Source organism: Limulus polyphemus, unplaced genomic scaffold, assembly GCF_000517525.1.
Source record: "Limulus polyphemus unplaced genomic scaffold, Limulus_polyphemus-2.1.2 Scaffold2686, whole genome shotgun sequence".
Lineage (NCBI taxonomy): Eukaryota > Metazoa > Arthropoda > Merostomata > Xiphosura > Limulidae > Limulus > Limulus polyphemus.
In genome coordinates, this window is record NW_013668296.1 from 102,005 (window position 1) to 122,431 (window position 20,427).

At 31.2% G+C, this 20,427-nt stretch overlaps 1 protein-coding gene across 2 annotated transcripts in view; it reads right to left on the reverse strand.

The window, feature by feature from the left end:
• LOC106467634 (zinc finger protein 25-like) overlaps positions 1 to 20,427 on the reverse strand; it is a 58,651-nt gene that overhangs the window by 11,666 nt on the left and 26,558 nt on the right. For both annotated transcript variants that reach the window (XM_013928000.2, XM_013928001.2), the window contains exons 3-4: positions 12,685 to 12,969; positions 2,364 to 2,603 (exon numbers count right to left, since the gene is read on the reverse strand). In XM_013928000.2, the coding sequence (XP_013783454.1) occupies positions 2,364 to 2,603; positions 12,685 to 12,969 (525 nt within the window). The remainder of the gene's footprint in view (positions 1 to 2,363; positions 2,604 to 12,684; positions 12,970 to 20,427) is intronic.

The following is a 20,427-nucleotide window of genomic DNA, read 5'->3' on the forward strand; positions in this document are numbered from 1 at the left end:
TTTGACTACTTTACCAAGGTTGATGAAAATCAGTTACACAGTCTCCAAATAGCAGCCCTTTGAAAATCTTGATGGACAGACAGACAGAAAGACATACTGCTATGACATAAGGTCAGCATTCTATTTCCAAACAATACTACACATAGTATTTTTTTGCATAATTTCTAATGTAGGATAGTGCTGATAAACAGTAAACTAGGCTTACACTACAGTGTAGCACATGGTCATAACCTATAAATCACACTTCATCATACATTGCAATGTGCAACTCGATACTTGTAATTCAGTAACATTAACCACAGCTAGCTAATGTAGTAGGCCTAAGCCTTTTAGGGTTTGTGCATAAAATTTATTGAGCTGAATTATTGACATATCCTATTTCCCTTCATTTTCTAAAAAATCAGGATGTAATCTGTATATTTACCAATGAAAAAATTTTTCCAATTTCTGGTACTTGCTGCCACAGAAAAACATTTCATGGCATTTTCCCTCTTGAGTTGTTCCTTTTTTTTTCAATATGTTTAAATGCAAGGAGTATTTGCAGATGCACACTTCACTCTGACCAGTGTATATACGTGCTGACTGATCGCCATGTACTGCTGTTGCTGGGAATCTTTGTGTAAGATCTGCGGGTTTGTTGTTTGAGCGGAAATTTGAATTGCTTACTACTACTACTACTAAGATCCTGCAGTACGGTATGACTCAACAAACTGCATGAATGTTTTACTGCCAATCAAGGAGAAAACTTCACTCCCTCTACTACATACATTTTATGTGATATATTATTTGTAACAAAGTAGTTTCTGTAGGTTGTAAGTCTAGTGTTTGTGATCCCCAATGGTTTCCCCTTAACTGCAGTAGGCAATACAAATTTAGATCATGAGGGCATAGCAGCCAAAGGGTGGCTATTGTGGCCGTGTATTTTAGTTGCTGCCATGATTTCCTGCCCTGAAATAAATTATTATAACTACACATCTTTTCTCTACATGGTAAGCCATCAAAGTACCAAACACCAAAAACAATTTCATCATTTCATGCTGTGATGGCAATAATCACTAAATACAAACATGGTGTAAAAAATTCTAGAAATTAATTTACTTTTTCCTTTTGTCTACTGTTTTTCACATAGAAATAATTAAGAATTAGCTTGAAAAACATATGAATCAAATTATTTTTAACTATGTGAAAAACAATTTTCTATGTTTGTTTATTCATGTTAATAATTAAAAACACAAATTATAAAGTTCACACTGTGAAATAATTAGTAATTAATACCTATTTTTGAACTTCCTAGTTTGATAAAATGCAGGTTATAAAGACAACAAGAGAATAAACCAGATTTATTAACTTTCAATCTTCTCTTAACATATAAAAACAACTTTGCATATGAAGGTCATTCCATCAAAGGAGGGAAGGAACACATGACACACAGCTCAGTAATCCTCAAAAAACAACAAAAACTTTAATTTTAGTCTTTTACATAAACAAGATAAATACACACATAGTTTAGTTAAACAGAATTTATAAAACTTGTAAACTAATCTGAAATTAATCAAAAGAACAATTTTTCTTGGCTGAGTTTTCTATAGAAAGTTACTTTTGTTTTATAAGTACACAATGAAATTAGAACGTACTAACCCAAACCCACAGTCAACTGGAAGAAAGAAAGAAAGAAACAAAAATACTTGAAAAAAAGTAAAAATTAAGAGTTGGACAAAGTTGGTCACTGTTGAAGTGATGGAAAGTATTTCACTGGTGGTGGCTATGGCACCTTGTGGAGCTTTACACATATATTTATAACATATTTCCTTAAAAATTAAAATTTTTCGTTTTGCTAGGTAGTAGAACAAGACAGAATTTTTACCTTACAAGCAGGAGGAGAATAAATCTGTAACTATTTCATGACAAACTGACAACTAAGTGGATTTTATTAAAATGAGAATGTTTATAAACATGGAAAACTAGCACTTTGCCTCACTGTATCAATTGAAGAAAAGTCATTACCAAATAAAGCTTTATGACTCAATTCATGTCTGCAACAGTCACCTTGCAATTACCAAAATATCAATATATCTGTATTCTTTTCTAAATTTATGTATGAATTAACTAATGACTAGGTGGTAAATGGGTAGTAGAAACACAGTGTAGTTGTCTTTCCATTTTTCAAGTAATCCAGACTAGACCCATTGAAAAAAAAAGATTAAAAAGTGCCAAAGCTGATGGCTTTCTTTCAGAACAACTGCATATTTAGTGGCATTAATACAAGGGAACAATGTTCAATCACATAGCTGACAAAAAATACCTTTACAAACTTATAAAGCACATAGTTACTGCTAAAACACACAAATCCTTCACTTACATACCTTGCGGGTGTAGCTTTTACCACATACTTGACAGCTGTGTCTTAGAACAGGTTGGTCAGAACAGGGGGTCATCTGTAGATGACGGTCAAGATGATACTTGCGACTGAAATACTTCTTACAGACGTGACACTGATGTTGTTTCATCCTTGTGTGCTCAGAAAGGTGGTCAAGTAGTGCATTTTTAGATGAGAAGGATGCTCCACATTCTTCACATGACTGAATCATGATAATAGGCTCCTTCTATTTTAAAAATGCAAAGTTTGCATTAGAATTATGCCCAAATATTTTTTTCAATTTTATGGTACACAAAACTACACAATACTATCATATATTCAATATATTTTTATTTTACTGATGTACATTTCAAAAATTAATTATCTTTTTGTAAAATGACTAGAAGTGGATGCTAATCAATTTGATGAATTTGATTACTGACTGGTAAGTTTTCAAATTTGAAAATAAATTTGCAAATAGCAAAGAAATGTGCTACAATGTAAAGTTTTACCTAAACAGGCATTGAAATTTTAATTTTAAGCCCATTTTCTACACAAAGCTTTTAGTCAAACATACAACAAACACATATTGATAATTTTGATTACATTTTATTGTAGAAAATACAAATAGGCTAATTTTCATAGCAATGAGTTTAAATTTTGTTTGACCGACCTTGTAACCACCATAAAAAATTCAAAAATAGGTATAAGTTATGCTTTTTTCATTCTAGAATGACTACAAATTAAAGCACAAAACCACAAATGTTTATTTTAAATAGGTTAAATCTCATAACACTATACATTATATATATTTGTTTTTATTTTATTGACTTTTCATCCGTGTCTGACTAACATTACAGAAGTTGTAATGACACCGTACACGTACACTCATGTTACCGTATCCATTAGCATAAAACAAGCCTTTTCAAAGTATAACTGTCTTTGCTCTGTCCTGGCAGACCAGTATTTTATAAATACAATTACATTTCAATTATAATACATTACATAAGTATATATATTATAACAATTTAAAAATAGATTCTCAAATTTAAGTTATTTTTCTTAAAACATAAAAGTAGAGAAAAAAATCTCTTCTACTTATGAAGTTTGTACTCACTTGCCATACTTTGCTAAGCCTTGTCAAATTTCACACGTGGAGGATGTAAAATGAAATAATTTTTTTAGGTTTATATATGCATTTTGAAATAACAAAAAATCAAATTACTATATCAATAACACAGAATTTCACTATAATTGATCAAGCTTAGCAACTAAGCTGTATTTGGGTCTAAAAAATATAATATTTCGAGCACCATTTTCTCTTACTTCTGAACTTTGATTCTACAATGAAAAAGAAAGTTTTCCCAAGTAAATGCTTTGCAAAGGCTGAGAAAATCATGTTGGGGAAATTCTGAGCTTTCGATTGGTTATATACACCTCATAGAGCGAAACAGATGTACGTAAATATGTATTTCCAAATATGGAAGTGGTTGATTTACTAAATATAACAATATCTCGGAAAATAGAAAAAATAGGAGGTTCTTATTTTACATTCTAGCTTGTCAATATTGTTAATATGAGTTTTTAATTTGTAAGAAACTACAGACTTTGTATTTAGACATAGTAAAACGTAATCTGCCCAAACACACCATGCAACACAAAAACCAATATTTTGCAATTTTTTGGTATTTACTTTTATATTAAGAAATTAACTAATCTCAAGTACTAAAATTTGAAATATAATCTACAATTTGATACCAAACTAATTGACATATATTCATAAAATAGTAGTTCAAAAAAATTTTGAACACAAGTCTACAAACATGATGACATGTCCTTTGACCCCTACCTGTAGCAATAGGGTTAAACAGTCATTTTCTGTTTATACTAACACAGAACACATCTCAGGAGCATTGTCTTTCAACTGGTCATTGCAATATGATATTTGTTTTGTTTATCTGATTCCTGTTCTGGAAGTTTCCTCCTCTTTTTGATGGAAGGAAAAGGGTCAATGGATTCTTTTATAATGGTATGGTATTCCTTAGTATCAGCAGGAGGCCCATTGACTGAAATTTTCAATAAACAATTCAACACATCAATTTTTATCCTGTTTCTGAGGAATGTTTTAATTTTTTTATGGTGCTAGCACCATGCTCCATAGGATGTACACATTTACAGCAATTCTTTGAGCACCCACTTTACAGGTGTACCAGGGTGATTGGATGAAATAAATTAATCTGGAATTTCAGCAGGGTGTGTTTGAATTGCTCCATTTTTGTTTTAAGTTGGCCACATTGTTCTGTTCCTACAACAAGGCCAATATCAGCCAAGATGAGAATGTCTGCTTCAACATACTGTGTAACTCTCCCAACATAGGCGCAGTCAATTTTACTGACCACATGACCTCTTTGTACTCATTTAAAGTCTTTATATATTTAATACTTTTAACTTTCAATATAGTGTGTATATCTTCACAAAATTTGGCAGTCTTTCAGTTAACATTATAAGTCTTTTTGATAAACTAAAATAAAGATTTGTCCATGAATATATTGAGTTTTTGATTTGAATAGTCCATGTGCAAATTGATTTTCATGTTAAGATTAAAAATACATTTCTTCATCTCAAAAATCTAAAATTTCATTTATGTAATCTCTAAAACCTCCTAAGTATATTTCAAACGTTTTTTTTGGAAAACCTTATATTTTATTTGTTATTTTCTCAACCCTGTTTCAATATGGTATCAGTCAATTTGATGGACCTCATAACCATCGAAAAAAAAAAAAAATTTAACATAAATCTAATTTACCCTTTTTTTCTTTGTAGAATGTAACATGAAACTACATTTGTATATCTTTACCCACGAGCTACTATGAGCTGCTCATGTGCATGCCTCATGAAACATTTTCATTATATTATTATTTATTTTACTTAATCTAAACTAACCAAAAAAGATCCCTATTTTTACATTTTAGTTACTTTTTAATAATAAATGAAGAATAAACACAAAAATGTCGATTGTCAATGACACTTAACCCTACTTTTTATACTAATGATAGTAATGCACTAAATTTTTATTTAATTAAATAATGCACCAAAGAACACAGACATGCAAAAATTAGAAAATTTTCCCCAACTTTCAATTTTTTTCTAGCTTTCTAACTATGCAACAATAGCTGTTACAAATAAATTCAAGCTAGTCGTTAGCTTTACCACAGAACCAGAGCTTGTACTCTAAGTGAAACTGATGATTATCTGTTCAGAACACAATATTATGCAATACGTCATTTAATAGCTGAAAACATTGGCTTTCTATTGGTTATAGGTAATAAATAATTAAAAGTAAGAGAGAAGTATTAATAAAACCTAAAAGACAGGATGTAACAGATGAGGTCTAATTTTTTATTTGATAGCTTTGTAACCAAACAAAATTGAAGGTTATACAAATTATGGTTTGTATGAGCAATGTTGATTTTATAGTGAGTAATTTAGGTTTAATTTCATACTTTTTAGAGGGGTGGTGTATAAAATAGAGAAGAGAAGATACCTAGAGAAAATGTGTCATGCATGTTATGATTTCTTTTGATATTGCCTTGTAGAATTAAAAACTTAGAACTTACATAATATTAAAATATGGATTATTAGCTAAGATTTTATGCTATACTAATTGGCATAACACAAACAAAAAGTAGTTTAATACAATTTTGAATGTAAGACACTCAAACCTTGTGTCATGCACAGTAAAGGAAACCCATGGTGACAGGGTTAAAGCCAAGTTCATTAAGCTGTAGAATCCTATTTGGATCAAATATACTACCAGAGCTCCAAGAACTCCTGTAGAATTATCAAATCTGTTATGGATGTTGTCTTTATGTGCAGTAACATACTTTGATTGTAAAATGCTTAATTTTCATTTCTTTTACTTCCATTCTACACCCTGGCTGAAGATCTCTTACAAAAATATCAACAGGTGTTGATGAAGATGTTGTAGACATACCATCTAGACAGTTCAAGATATATTCAAAAACAGGATTAATCTGGCTAAAACACAAATTTCTTTAAGGTTGCCAAAAGGGGCAAAATTACATATAATATATAAATAGTACCAAGGAACTTAGCATTCCTCATAAATGAAAGAAGACTTGCAACTACAATATCACTACTATGGCTGAGAAGCAGAAATGTGTGCAACAAAAGAATGAAATCACCATATATCACTTCAACTGACTCAACCATCAGGCTTTGCAAGACTTTTTTCAATTTCTTGGTTACTAAAATCCTGCTTATGAATGTTGGGGAATAGGTTTATTTAGCTGTACTTTAATCACTGTAGCAGATTGTTTGAGAGATTTACTAAATCTCTGCCATAAGGTTCTTGTAAGGCTAAGCACTTTTTGTATTTCTTTAATATCACCAAAGATGTCACAGCAAGTTTGTGCCAACTTGTGGTAAATGCAATGGCAGCAATACCACTGGCATGACTCGTCATAACCAAAACACCACATCAACAGATGCTAGATAGTTTTTCAAGTGTTGCCATTTGATTCACAATATTAGTTATGGTTTCAGCTTCATTCTCCTTTACAGTTATTAAAATTTTTGGCTCCACATGCCATTGGGTTGGTTCAAGCATGGAGTCTGTTGGACTGCATGAATCTACCAGAAAAAGCTATCATCTAAAATAATGAACAGTTTATTAAAGAGTTATGTCAACTAAAGCATTACTGAATATTAGTAACTGTATTTATTATAGCTATGCAATTGAAAGTTACTTAAATAAAATACCAATCAGTAAAATACTGGAAGTGATCAAAAGCCATTGTATATTCCACCTTTAAATGATAGAAGACCCTTTTCTGGACCTGGATATTACACAGTAACATTTAAATGCACTGCTTTCCACATGTACTTTTCATAAAGGTTTATTATTATCTATTAACTGCAAGCCATCTTTAATCTGCAATTTACACTACATTAGAAACAAACTCAGCAGAGAATGATGGCTCTAAGTAAATAAACTGTGCCTATTTCATTCTCCTACTAGTAGGTGTAATACTTCACTACTATTCAGGTGCTATGAGTATGACAAACATCAGTAACATTTGTAGTTATTGTTCATTCAGTTACCAATGGACTTGTATTCAGCTTAACTAAACCTAGTATTTAAAATGGTTTTCCCAGATATCAATACACAGTATCTTATTCATACTAGTAATATTACTAAAACCAATACTACTACTACATTACTGTCATATATAGGTGATCGCCTGGCTGCTTAACATATATCACAGCAGGTTGAAAATTATAGTTGACTAGAGTAATAATAAAACTAATGCTTTGACTTAAATCAAATATTTTGTTTTAATATAACAGATGAACATGGTAGTTACTTAAGAGAGCAGAAACATGCTTACCTCATGACTTTTTTTACAAAACTTGAAATTAAAAAGGCTCGTTCCTATATTTTTCACCTTTGTTTTGAAGTTGAAGTGAAAAATGGCAATTATGTATACATCAGAGTGGCAAACAATGTTGAACGTAATTTAGGCTACCTTTTGGACCACTGACATATAATAAATTACGGAAACTCCACAGTACCATATATGGTTCTAGCCTGAATTTTCTCAAAGACTGCACTGGAAAAAAAACTTTGAAAGAAAGTTGGCAATTTTTACATGATAGTAAGTGGCATATTGCCAGATCTTTTATTACATCACTGATAATAGAGATGATTTTTCACATTGACAAACCTTTGGGAAATTGAATCAATACTCCATATATTTGCATTATGAACCCAAACAGCTGTTTCTTACAACAAACACACATTTACTATGGATATATAATTTAGCAGTCCATACACAACTCGACATGAATCAACTAAGGATTGCTTAGAACAGGAAATGAGGTGAAAATTACAAACCACAAAATATCTGCACTTTAAGCATATATAAGCATAACAATATTTCTGAGAACAGCCTTCAAAGTAAGGATGTACATATAAGTTATAATAGTTATCAAAAGGTTATCAGTTATTTATACTATAATCACATCAAACCACAGTACTTAAAAATGAAGTCGTAAAAACACCAACATCATTAAAATGTGGTTTAGACAATACATGCAGTGTGTATTTTGTATTCTATAAGAAAATCAAAATGATTTATGTGAAGATAATGATATATCATTCTGTTTATGGAAGTTGCATAATTACTGATAATATATGTAAACTAATAAGTTTATTGTACATCAATTGCTTTTTGTTTCTCAGATGTATTCCCACCATGTATCAACTGCTAGCATATTTTATTAACAGTGTCCATTTAATTCTAAGTGACTGATTCAACTATCCAGATGCATTAATAATCTGGAAAAATTACTTCAGTTACAAACGTTTGGATTAACCAAGCATACATGGGGTCAGTTCATTGGATTGATCCTGTGTTTGTGAAGAAATGTTCACTGTAAATCAGAAAATACTATTTGTACCTAGACAAAATATAGCAAGTGTTTAATAAAATGTACAAGTCTGTTGTATCCAAAAAATCATGTGCTACAAAAGTATTTGTACTCAAGATATGCCTATGAATTTATGATATCAGTCTAACTCAGAGTGCAAGTGATGCTCATGTGAAGAAAAAAATTATTTCTATTGTGTAGTTTGCATAACCTCTAGAACCTCTGAAAGGCATATCTATATGTCTTTTTTGGCATCCCTGTATATCTGGTATTTACTCTCCTATACCATGGATCATTTCTAAATCAGCAATGCAGGGTAAAATGAGCAGTAGGTAATTCTAACATCAAATATACCATACAGTGTTGAATGGCACCCTGTGAAAGGTCGTGACATACACTCTTTGACTTCCCACCCATTCACACAGGGTTAATAAGGCTTCACTGTACTCTTGCAGTAAACAGACTGAATGAATCAGAGTTAAAATTCTTAAGTAATAACATTTGCCTACCCAATGATTATCATATACTCTAAAGCTGGAATAATTGTGATTAAATATTACGGCACGTATTTGATGCAGTGACTGTTTACTGAAAGGAAATAACAACGTGGCAATAATGCACAGGTGACTCAAAGTACTGGGGTTAGGAATACTTTTTTGGACACAACAGAAATGATAAACATTTTCATATTTTAAGACCACTTCAGACAAAGAAGGAATAGATCCAAGGATAAATCTGGGCCTAATTCTGCAACATGAAATCCACCATTCCTGTTAAGATATACAAACCTGGAAATAGCTTGACACTGCATTCAGCAACAACATTTTCCACCTTAACGTAATCAATTCAAGACACATTGGTACAATGAATTATATAGAAGGAAGAATCAAGGTTCGATGAGAAAGCTTGTCAACATCACATTTATTGTACCTAAGAAATGCAAAGCTCTCACAGTTGGCTCCACTGTTGACAAAGAAAAACAAACATGATGTTCAGTATCTGTGGTTAGAGCTAGTACAGAAACTACAATTTCTCTACCTACCAGTATCATATGTAGGGATGGCCAAAGTATTCAATAGGCATAATACGGATTTAGCAGTCCATACACAACTCGACATGAATCAACTAAGGATTGCTTAGAACAGGAAATGAGGTGAAAATTACAAACCACAAAATATCTGCACTTTAAGCATATACAAGTATAACAATATTTCTAAGAACAGCCTTCAAAGTAGGGATGTACATATAAGTTATAATAGTTATCAAAAGGTTATCAGTTATTTATACTATAATCACATCAAACCACAGTACTTAAAAATGAAGTCGTAAAAACACCAACATCATTAAAATGTGGTTTAGACAATACATGCAGTGTGTATTTTGTATTCTATAAGAAAATCAAAATGATTTATGTGAAGATAATGATATATCATTCTGTTTATGGAAGTTGCATAATTACTGATAATATATGTAAACTAATAAGTTTATTGTACATCAGTTACTTTTTGTTTCTCAGATGTATTCCCACCATGTATCAACTGCCAGCATATTTTATTAACAGTGTCCATAGTTATAAAGCCAGAAAAATTTTGACTGTCAGAAGAAATTGTCTGCATTTTGCATGTACATATTCTATGTTCTTTGGTGCATTATTTAATTAAATAAAAATTATTTAACCCTATTACCAATAGTATCCTTTACTGCACATGACACAAGGTTTTAGTGTCTTACATTAAAAATTTTATTCAAGTACTTTCTGTTCAGGTTATACCAATTAGAATAGCATAAAATATGAGCTAATAATTCATATTTTAATAGTATATATTTTAACTTCTTAATTCTACAAGGCAATATTTAAAAAAATCTTGAATTTTCCATTGTGTGACACACATAACATTTTCTCTAGGCATCTTGTCTCCTCTATTTTATCCACCACACCTTGGAAAAGTATGAAATTAAATGTAAATTACTCACTATAAAATTGTAATTGCTCTGACAAAACCATATTTTTTATAGTCTTCGATTTTGTTTGGTTACAGAGCTATTCAATAGAAAATCAGACCCCTCCTGCCACACTCACCTGTCACATCCTCTCATTCAGGACTTGTTAATAATTCTCTCTTACATATAGTTATATATCACCTATAACCAATAGAAAATCAAGGTTTTCATCTACCAAATGACATATTGTATAAAATTATGTACTGGATGGTTAAATGTCAACTTCACTCAGAGTACTAACATCATTCCCATGAGAAAGTTAACAACTAACTTGAATGAATTTGTAATGACTTTGTCGCAGAGTAAGAAAGCCAGAAAAATTTTGAGGTGAGGGAATTTTTTGCATGTTATTAGTCTATATTGTTTGATGTATTATATAATTAAATAAAAATTATTAAGTGCATTACTATCATTAGTATATAATAATTAGGGTTAACTTTCTTTGACAATCGACAGCAAGGAAAAAACAAGATTGTTTTTCATATTTATTCTTTATGTACAATTATAAAAGTAACTAAAATGTAAAAATAGGGATCGTTTAAGGTTAGTTAAGATTAGATTAGGCAAACTAAGTAATAATAATAATAATACCATAATAAAAATATTTCACGAGGCACACACTCGAGCAGCTCGTGGGTAGTGTAATTTGTTAGCGCAAAGTGAGCTGCATGTTCCCCGAGTGACTTATAATTTGTAATGGCATGGATAATAGTTAGACATGGTTCAAAGGGCAATAAAACAATGAAATTTAATTATATATAGATGTATACTGTTATGAACTTAAAACTACTTAGGATAAACAAATGTAGTTTTATGTTGCAATCTGAAGTCATTCTAGAAAGAAAAAATGGGTAATTTAGATTTTTTTCGCTGTTACGAGGTCAGTCAAATTAGGAGGTTTTACGGATTACACGAAGAAAATTTGAGATTTTTGAAATGAGAAAAAGTACTTTTAATTTTAACATGAAAATTATTTTGCAAATGGTCTATTCAAAACAAATACTCAGTATGTTCTTGGACAAATCTTTATTTTATTTTATCAAAAATACTTCACTAAAAATAAGATTTTTTGTATGTGAAAGACTTATAATATTAACAGAAAGACTGCCAAATTTTGTGAAGATATACAAACTATATTGAAAGTTAGAAGTATTAAATCTATAAAGACATTAAACAAGTACAAAGAGGTCGCGTGGTCAGTCAAATTGACCAAGCCCGTATTGAGAGAGTTAACTGGCTTTATAAGTAAGTTATAAGTTGGTTAAAAAAATTGTGTTAGTTGTTCACCGTAGCAAAATTATGATCACATAACAAGAGGTTGCTATCACGAAAATACTCATCCTGCCTATAAGTCTGATACATAAAAACACCTCTTTCTATTGGTTATACACATGTCCATCAGTCAAGTAAAGTTGACTAGGTGGATCATATTTTATGTAGGTTGTTTTCCTAATTGGGTTGAAACTACTGCAACCTATAATTCAAGAGATGAAAAAACCAGAGCTCAGGTGTGTTATGTTACACAGAATTTTGAATTTTTCCTTTTGAAATTCAAACATTAAAACAAACAACAACAAAAAACACACCTGTGAATACATGTACTTGGAAATACTTCTAGTTTTGATACAAACTAGTAGGTGCTTTTGTGAAAGCAATGTTGACAACATATCATTTTTTGTTTGTCTTTTTTTGGCAGACTGCTTATCATCAGAGCATTTTCTGACATTATTTCTGCAACTGCTGTATTATATACCATAATGGTTGTTTGTTGAATAATTAAAACTGCATTGTTGGTCTAAAAGCTTAATAATTTGAATAGCTATGGACCAAAAATACAATAATATTTGTTATTTCATATTTTTCTAAAACCATACCTTTTCTTGTTTTCCTTTCCCCATTTTTTTATTTTCTGATGCTTTCAAACATGACTTGCACAGTTTTCCAGAACCCCCAACTGCAGCATCACAGTTTTTACACTTAAATTTTTTCCGGTTTCTCTGAGTTCTTGTTTCATCTATCAGTGATTTAACACGAGTGGTGATTTTTCCTCTCATCTGTTCTTTCAAGGTATCCTGATTCAGATCATTTTCCATGGGATCATCTCCATTGAGCTGAGAGCTGTCATCTGTGTCTATTAACTGAGCGTCTTCTAAAGACCTCTGCAAGAAAAAAATATATGGTAAACAAATTATCAGTGAAGTATAAACTTTAACACAAGATATCTTAAATTATAACTTTCCATTGCAGTTTCATACATATTAAAAATTTGTTACTATATGTTTATTTCTCAATTTCAAATTAATAAGCATTCCATAAAATTTTCATACTAGGTCTGGTGGTAGTGCAATGATGCCTTGACAATATAACCATAAATCCCACTCTCTTTATCAATCCATTTGAAAACATGAACTGTGAAGAGGGGTTTGTAGTTATTATGCATACAGAAAAAAATAATAGTTGGGGAAAAAATTCAAAAACTGTGTATCATTATACATTGAAACCTAGCTTGAATAATTACTTATGACTGATCAGAAGTAGAGAAAAATGTAGCCAAGTTTCATGAATAAATGACTTAGGACATATTAAGGACAGCATATTCATGCTTAGGACTCACCTCCAAAAATAAAATTCAGTAGTTCTTTGTCACTGGATTTACAGAAGACACACAAGGTGAAATAATGGCCAAAATGACATAACCTCATATTTATTTCAAAATAATAGCAGTTCTTTATCACTGGGATTATAGACACACAAGGTGAAATAATGGCCAAAATGGCATAACCTCATATTTATTTCAAAATAATATCAGTTCTTTGTCACTGGATCTACAGACACACAAGGTAAAATAATGGCCAAAATGGCATAACCTCATATTTATTTCAAAATAATATCAGTTCTTTGTCACTGGGTCTACAGACACACAAGGTGAAATAATGGCCAAACGGTATAACCTCATATTTATTTCAAGAATCATCATATCATCACAAATATTTGACCACTGTTTATTAGATCTGAAATTTGCCATTTTTGGATTTATGAGATCATAAAGGTTGACATCCTGGAAGTCCTTTATATCAAAGGTATACATGGATTGTGTCTCCATTTTCCCACCAATCCCCTCAATCTTGGGCTTGATAAAATCCTGATGAATTGCACACGTATTAAGCTGCATAATTCTACTATGCAAGAAAAAAACATTTTTGAAAATTCTTGGAATAGTCCTTTTTAGCTCATTTTGACTTTGAACCCTTGAACTACAATATATCATGTAGTGTTTCTCAAGGAGGTGGGGGAGGGGGTATGATATTCAGCCATATAGAAAAGAACCAGACCCCTTTCAATTTTCTTCAAATTACTCTTACTTAGTGTTGAACTTTTACTGACTTAATTCTAGAAAGTTTCTTTTGTTCACACAAGGTTTAGATAGCTTCCTTGATGTAAAAAAATATCATATTGTGAGGAAGCAAATTCAATTTTTATTTATTTATGATTTTGAAAATTTTCATTTATTATTCCTTTCATTGTAGAGTTAAGCTGTAAATTTTTAATTATATTCAAATGCTAACTCACCTTCTAGCTAATCATGTTTATTGAAAGTTTGTATGAATTATAAAACTGACACCGGTTTCTTCTAACAGTGATGTATAGATATTATTTATGTTGCAAAAGAGTATGTAAACTTATGGTCAGATGAAATGTAATAGTGTTCTAATAACTGAATCAATACCCTATTAGTATTAGTGCTGGTTATCATTCATAAGTTCGTTCACTAGAGACAGCTGACAGGTATTGTTGGTTATTACTCATTAACACCTGTCAGCTATCTCTAGAGAACTAACTTACTGAGTAATAACCAACAGTACCTGTCAGCTGTCTCTAGTGAACGAACTTATGAATGATAACCAGCATTAATACCTGTCAGCTATCTCTAGTGAATGAACTTACTGAGTAATAACCAGCATTAATACCTGTCAGCTGTCTCTAGTGAACGAACTTATGAATGATAACCAGCATTAATACCTGTCAGCTATCTCTAGTGAATGAACTTACTGAGTAATAACCAGCATTAATACCTGTCAGCTATCTCTAGAGAACTAACTTACTACCTGTCAGCTATCTCTAGTGAATGAACTTACTGAGTAATAACCAGCAATTAATGCTGGTTATTACTCAGTAAGTTCATTCACTAGAGATAGCTGACAGGTGTTAATGCTGGTTATTACTCAGTAAGTTCATTCACTAGAGATAGCTGACAGATATTAATGCTGGTTATTACTCAGTAAGTTCATTCACTAGAGATAGCTGACAGATATTAATGCTGGTTATTACTCAGTAAGTTAGTTCTCTAGAGATAGCTGACAGGTATTAATGCTGGTTATTACTCAGTAAGTTCATTCACTAGAGATAGCTGACAGATATTAATGCTGGTTATTACTCAGTAAGTTCATTCACTAGAGATAGCTGACAGGTGTTAATGCTGGTTATTACTCAGTAAGTTCATTCACTAGAGATAGCCGACAGATATTAATGCTTGTTATTACTCAGTAAGTTCGTTCAGTAGAGATAGCTGACAGGTATTAGTGCTGACAGGTGTTGTTGGTTATTACTCAATGTTGTTAATGATTTTGTTGTTGTGTAAATACAGAATATTGGTATTTTGGAATTAGGTTTTACTACTTCTGATTCTTTTTCCTAATTGCTCTATTTTTTGAAGTATTAACTCTGATATTTATGTTATATTGGCCAGACAAATAACTGTGTTTTAGGAAGATATAAATTTTGTGTTCTAATTTTTTACTTCTGTTGTTGTTAAAATTCAATAAATTCATTTTTTATGATATAAACCTGGTTGTAGTGGCTCTTTATTTGTGGTTTAGTCCATTACAACATGATAATACTTTCATAAATTTAAAAAAACAACTCCCTTTTCTTTTCTCACAGAAAAAAACTCAAATGTATGATTGTGAATCTTAATTCAGGATTCTGTGCAATTCCTCAGGATTTTTTCAAGATGGAGTCACATCAACAATTACAGCCCATGTATACCCCTGATTTAATGGGAGTCCGGGATGTCTGCTTTTATGATGTTATGAATCCAACATGGCAGACCTCACTTCTATGAAACTGGTTATTTTTCAAAACATGATGATTCTTATGCTATTTCAGTCATTTATTTCACCTTATCCTCTTTCTATGGTGGTGCTCAACAAGTGTGGTAGGTAATAAGCCAGAACAGAACATTGAAACCTCTCCTATGGTGGGTAACAATCCAGAACAGAGCACTGAAACCTCTCCTATGGTGGTGTTCAACAAATATGGTAGGTAGCAGGTCGGAACAAAGCAATGAAACCTCCTCTTACAACTCGTATATATCTGCATGACACTGCTATCACAGGTAAAGATAACAATGCATAGAAAGCAAGGATTACATCAGTTAATAAAAATCTGACTGCTGAAGTAGGAAGGAAGGTGAATGAACTGAAGAAAAAGTGTGTCAATGTGAGAAGGCAGCAAGGAAAAATGTTGAGAACATTTCTGAGTGAAACTGACAATGGTAAATTTAGAGGCATGGAAATGAACATACTCAGGCAAAAAAGACACCACAACACAACAGAGCAAATAAATGTTGACATTGATGAGCTGTTGTCATCATCCAATTTTATATGGAACAGAGATTCATGAAACACCTTGGAGGAGAAATACACTCCCTCATCAACATTGTCAATTTTCTCCTTTGGTAAAATAAGGATAACAGTACTGAAAAGTTTAGAGTCTAAAGAGATGAAGGATTGAGAAATTAGTATTGTCCTCTCTAATCAGAAGGAGAAAAGGAAAATGTTTTGGAAGAGTGGTTGAACTTGAAAATATAGATCACTATAAGTCTTAGCAGACCTGTTATAGATACAAATGAAAGCATCATGTTAATGAGGATGCTGAGCATTGAAGACATATTTTGCCCCTAGTAAACATTATGTTGACAATTTCTCCATCAATGGCAGAAAATTAAAATAGGGACAAGTGAACATCTAAATCAAGAAATTTGTCTGTTCCGGTAGGGATCAAGATAGATGAGATGTGCTTACACTAGGAAAATATAATACAACAAAAACCACTGTGCAATAATTAATGTTTTAAATGTGACTGCTATGAGTGCAAAGTGATTTTAATGTAAATATTGAAAATACTTTCCTTCGTCTGAAAATTTTCAAATTTCATTTGCATAACCTCTAAAACTTCCTAAATAAATAAACTTTTTTTTAAAAGTAAACCTTTATATTTTTTCTGTTATTTTCTCTATCTTAACTCTACACAGACTTGGTCAATTTGACCAACCTTGTAACCACCATAAAAAAATTAAAAATTACCTTTTTCTTCTTCTTCCTAGAATGACTGCCTGATCATCACAGAAAACTTCAATTACTAATCCTAAATAGCTTAAGGCTTGTAACAGTCTACATCTGTTTCTACTAAATTTTATTGGTTTATTGTTCTTTGAACCACGTTAATTAATAATCCCACCACATAAATTTTAAAGCATTTGGCTAATGCATAGCTCACAGCACAGCTCACGTTACTATATTAAATGATGTAACACATGAGCGGCTCACAAGAACACCTCTTGAAAAATAATTATTGATATTTTTCATTATCTTACTTAATCTAACTGTATCTATTCCAATAAGTTTCTAATTTTTACATATTAGTTACTTTTATGAAAATAACACGGAAAACAAGAAATATATTACTTAATTTGACCGTGTTTTTTTGCTGGCACTTGCCAATGAAATTTAAGCCTTCTTTTCTTTTTTTATAATTATGCCACTAGTACTCTAAATAATTTTTACTTAATAAATAATAACCTAACAACCTAGAGTAGTAACACACAGCAAACAATGTCCTGTACCTATTATAATTTAACTAACTTTCTAAATAAAACAAGATGGGCTTAAAATAATTCCTTTGAATATTTGATCTGAACACCATGAGATAGATTTTCAAACTGAAGATGAAACTGACAATACTTTATATTGAACATAATGTAGTATTATACATCATTCGATAGATTAAAACTTTGCCTTTGGTTATAAATGATACAATATAAAGTGTTAGAGAAATTTAATGGCAATCTGTGAAACATAGCATGTGACAGTTTGGCATGACAAGTGGATCTGATTTTCTAGTATGTCTATAAACAAAATTTGAAGAATATAAAAATAAGACTTTGCCTTAATAATATCTATATGATTACAAGTAATTTATGTTAAATTCTGTATTTCAGAGAGGAAGTGGTAAATAAATTAGAGAAGGGGATGAAAAATAAAACAAATGTCACAATTCTCATACAAAGGGAGATTGAGTATTTATTTACATATTTCCTTATAAAATTAAAACTTGTACATTAAAAGTTGATTTATTATCAATGTTTTGATTACAACACTGTAAAAGATCACGTGCACTTTGAACTACCTGTAGTGAGAGAGCAAAGCAACAATGGATACCATAGGACAAACAAGCTCTGGTCTTAGGGGAATGTATCAAAATCTAGTTGATAGATTACTTCTTATGAAAATAAGTTAGAGTAAATGGTGGAAAACATTTTAAGTTATACAGCTATTCCTTGTTATTTGTCGCTCTGTTGTTCTTCGTTTGAAAATAAATTAACTTTATTGTCACACGGTCGGTGGAATCGACCGACTTCATAACCACTTTGTACCCACCATAGTTTTCATATTATAACTTTTGATACAGTATATGTATCTTCACAAAATTTGGCAAAAGTTGAATTCATGTTTCATATGCCCAACACAACATCCATATTGTAGCCCATGGATCAAGGGGTGGCATACTATCTGTGATGTACATTTTCACAGCTCATCAAGGAAACTGATGGTGAAGATGGCATATCCATCAGGGAATTTTGGCACAAATATAACATCATGAAGCCAGTGAAAAACATTAGAAAGTCATGGAGAGAAGTAACTGTCAAGTGCATACAGTGTGTGGAAAAAGCTGTGACTTTGTTAGCTTTGAACCTCATATGTCTTAAATTCACAACAACATTGTACAACTTGTACAACAGACTGGTTTCAATGAAGTTAATGAGGATGATGTGGAAGAGCTAATAAATTCTAACTGGGAAATTTTAACAAACACAGACTTCATAGAGCTGGTCCAACAAGCAGATGACATGGCTACAAGTGATGCTGTTGGGAAAGTTTAACAAACACAGACCTCATAGAGCTGTCCCAACAAGCAGAAGACATGGTTGCAAGTGATGCTGTTTGGAAAGTTTAACAAATACAGATCTCATAGAGCTGGCCCAACATGCAGAAGACATGGCTGCAAGTGATGCTGTTTGTTCAGCTGATAGTGTACATTAATGTATTTTGTTCAGGTGATAGTGTACATTAATGTATTTGTTTAGGTGATAGTGTACATTAATGTATTTTGTTAGGTGATGGTGTACATTAATTTATTTTGTTTAGGTGATAGTGTACATTAATGTATTTTGTTTAGGTGATAGTGTACATTAATGTATTTTGTTTAGATGATAGTGTACATTAATGTATTTTGTTCAGGTGATAGTGTACATTAATGTATTTTGTTTGGGTGATAGTGTACATTAATGTATTTTGTTTAGGTGATAGTGTACATTAATGTATTTTGTTTAGGTGATAGTGTGCATTAATGTATTTTGTTCAGGTGATAGTGTACATTAATGATCCTGAGGAATAACGAGGACTGGCTGTATATAAAAATATGATACATAGTTAAGGACTGAAGCAGTCAAGATATTATAATTATCGTAGTTGCATTAAGGTGAAGACTAAGTTAAGAAAAAATGTACGGAGGAAAAATTGTTGAATTTATAGACTAGACTGAAATGTTCAAGGTTTAATAGTTATTTACAACACTATTTGCATTAAATCATTAAAAGTTAAGAAAAATATTTTTTTTTCTTTTAAATGTATTCTTTGTTTTAGTCAGTTTCTTTGTACTTTACTGAATTACTTGTCCTGTTTTTTCACTATTACAATGTTACTATTTACAATATTATTGATTACAAAGCTATAAATAACAAAATGTAAAAGGAGTAAGAATTAAAGCAGGATGAGTGAAATTTTAGGTCTGTTTGTTGACAGAGAAAAAACTTGTGTGTCTTAATATATGACTTTAACTCTCTCAATATGGGTTCCATCAATTTGACCGACTACATGACATCTTTGTACTCATTTAGTGTTTATAGATTTAATACTTCTAACTTACAATATAGCATGTGTATTTTTACAGAATTTGGCAGTCTTTCAGTTAACATTATAAATCTTTCACATACAAAAAACTCATATTTTTAGTGAAGTAATTTTAATAAATTAAAATATAGATTTGTCCATTAATATATTGAGTATTTGTTTTGAATAGTCTGTGTACAAAGTAATTTTCATGTTAAAATTAAAAATACTTTTCTTCATCTCATATTTCCTTTGTGTAATTCCTAAAACCTCCTAAATACATTTAAAACGTTTTTTTTCTCAGTAAAACTTTATATTTTATCTGTTATTTTCTCTACAGGATAGGTCAATTTGACCGACCTCGTAATAGCGAAAAAAAATCTAAAT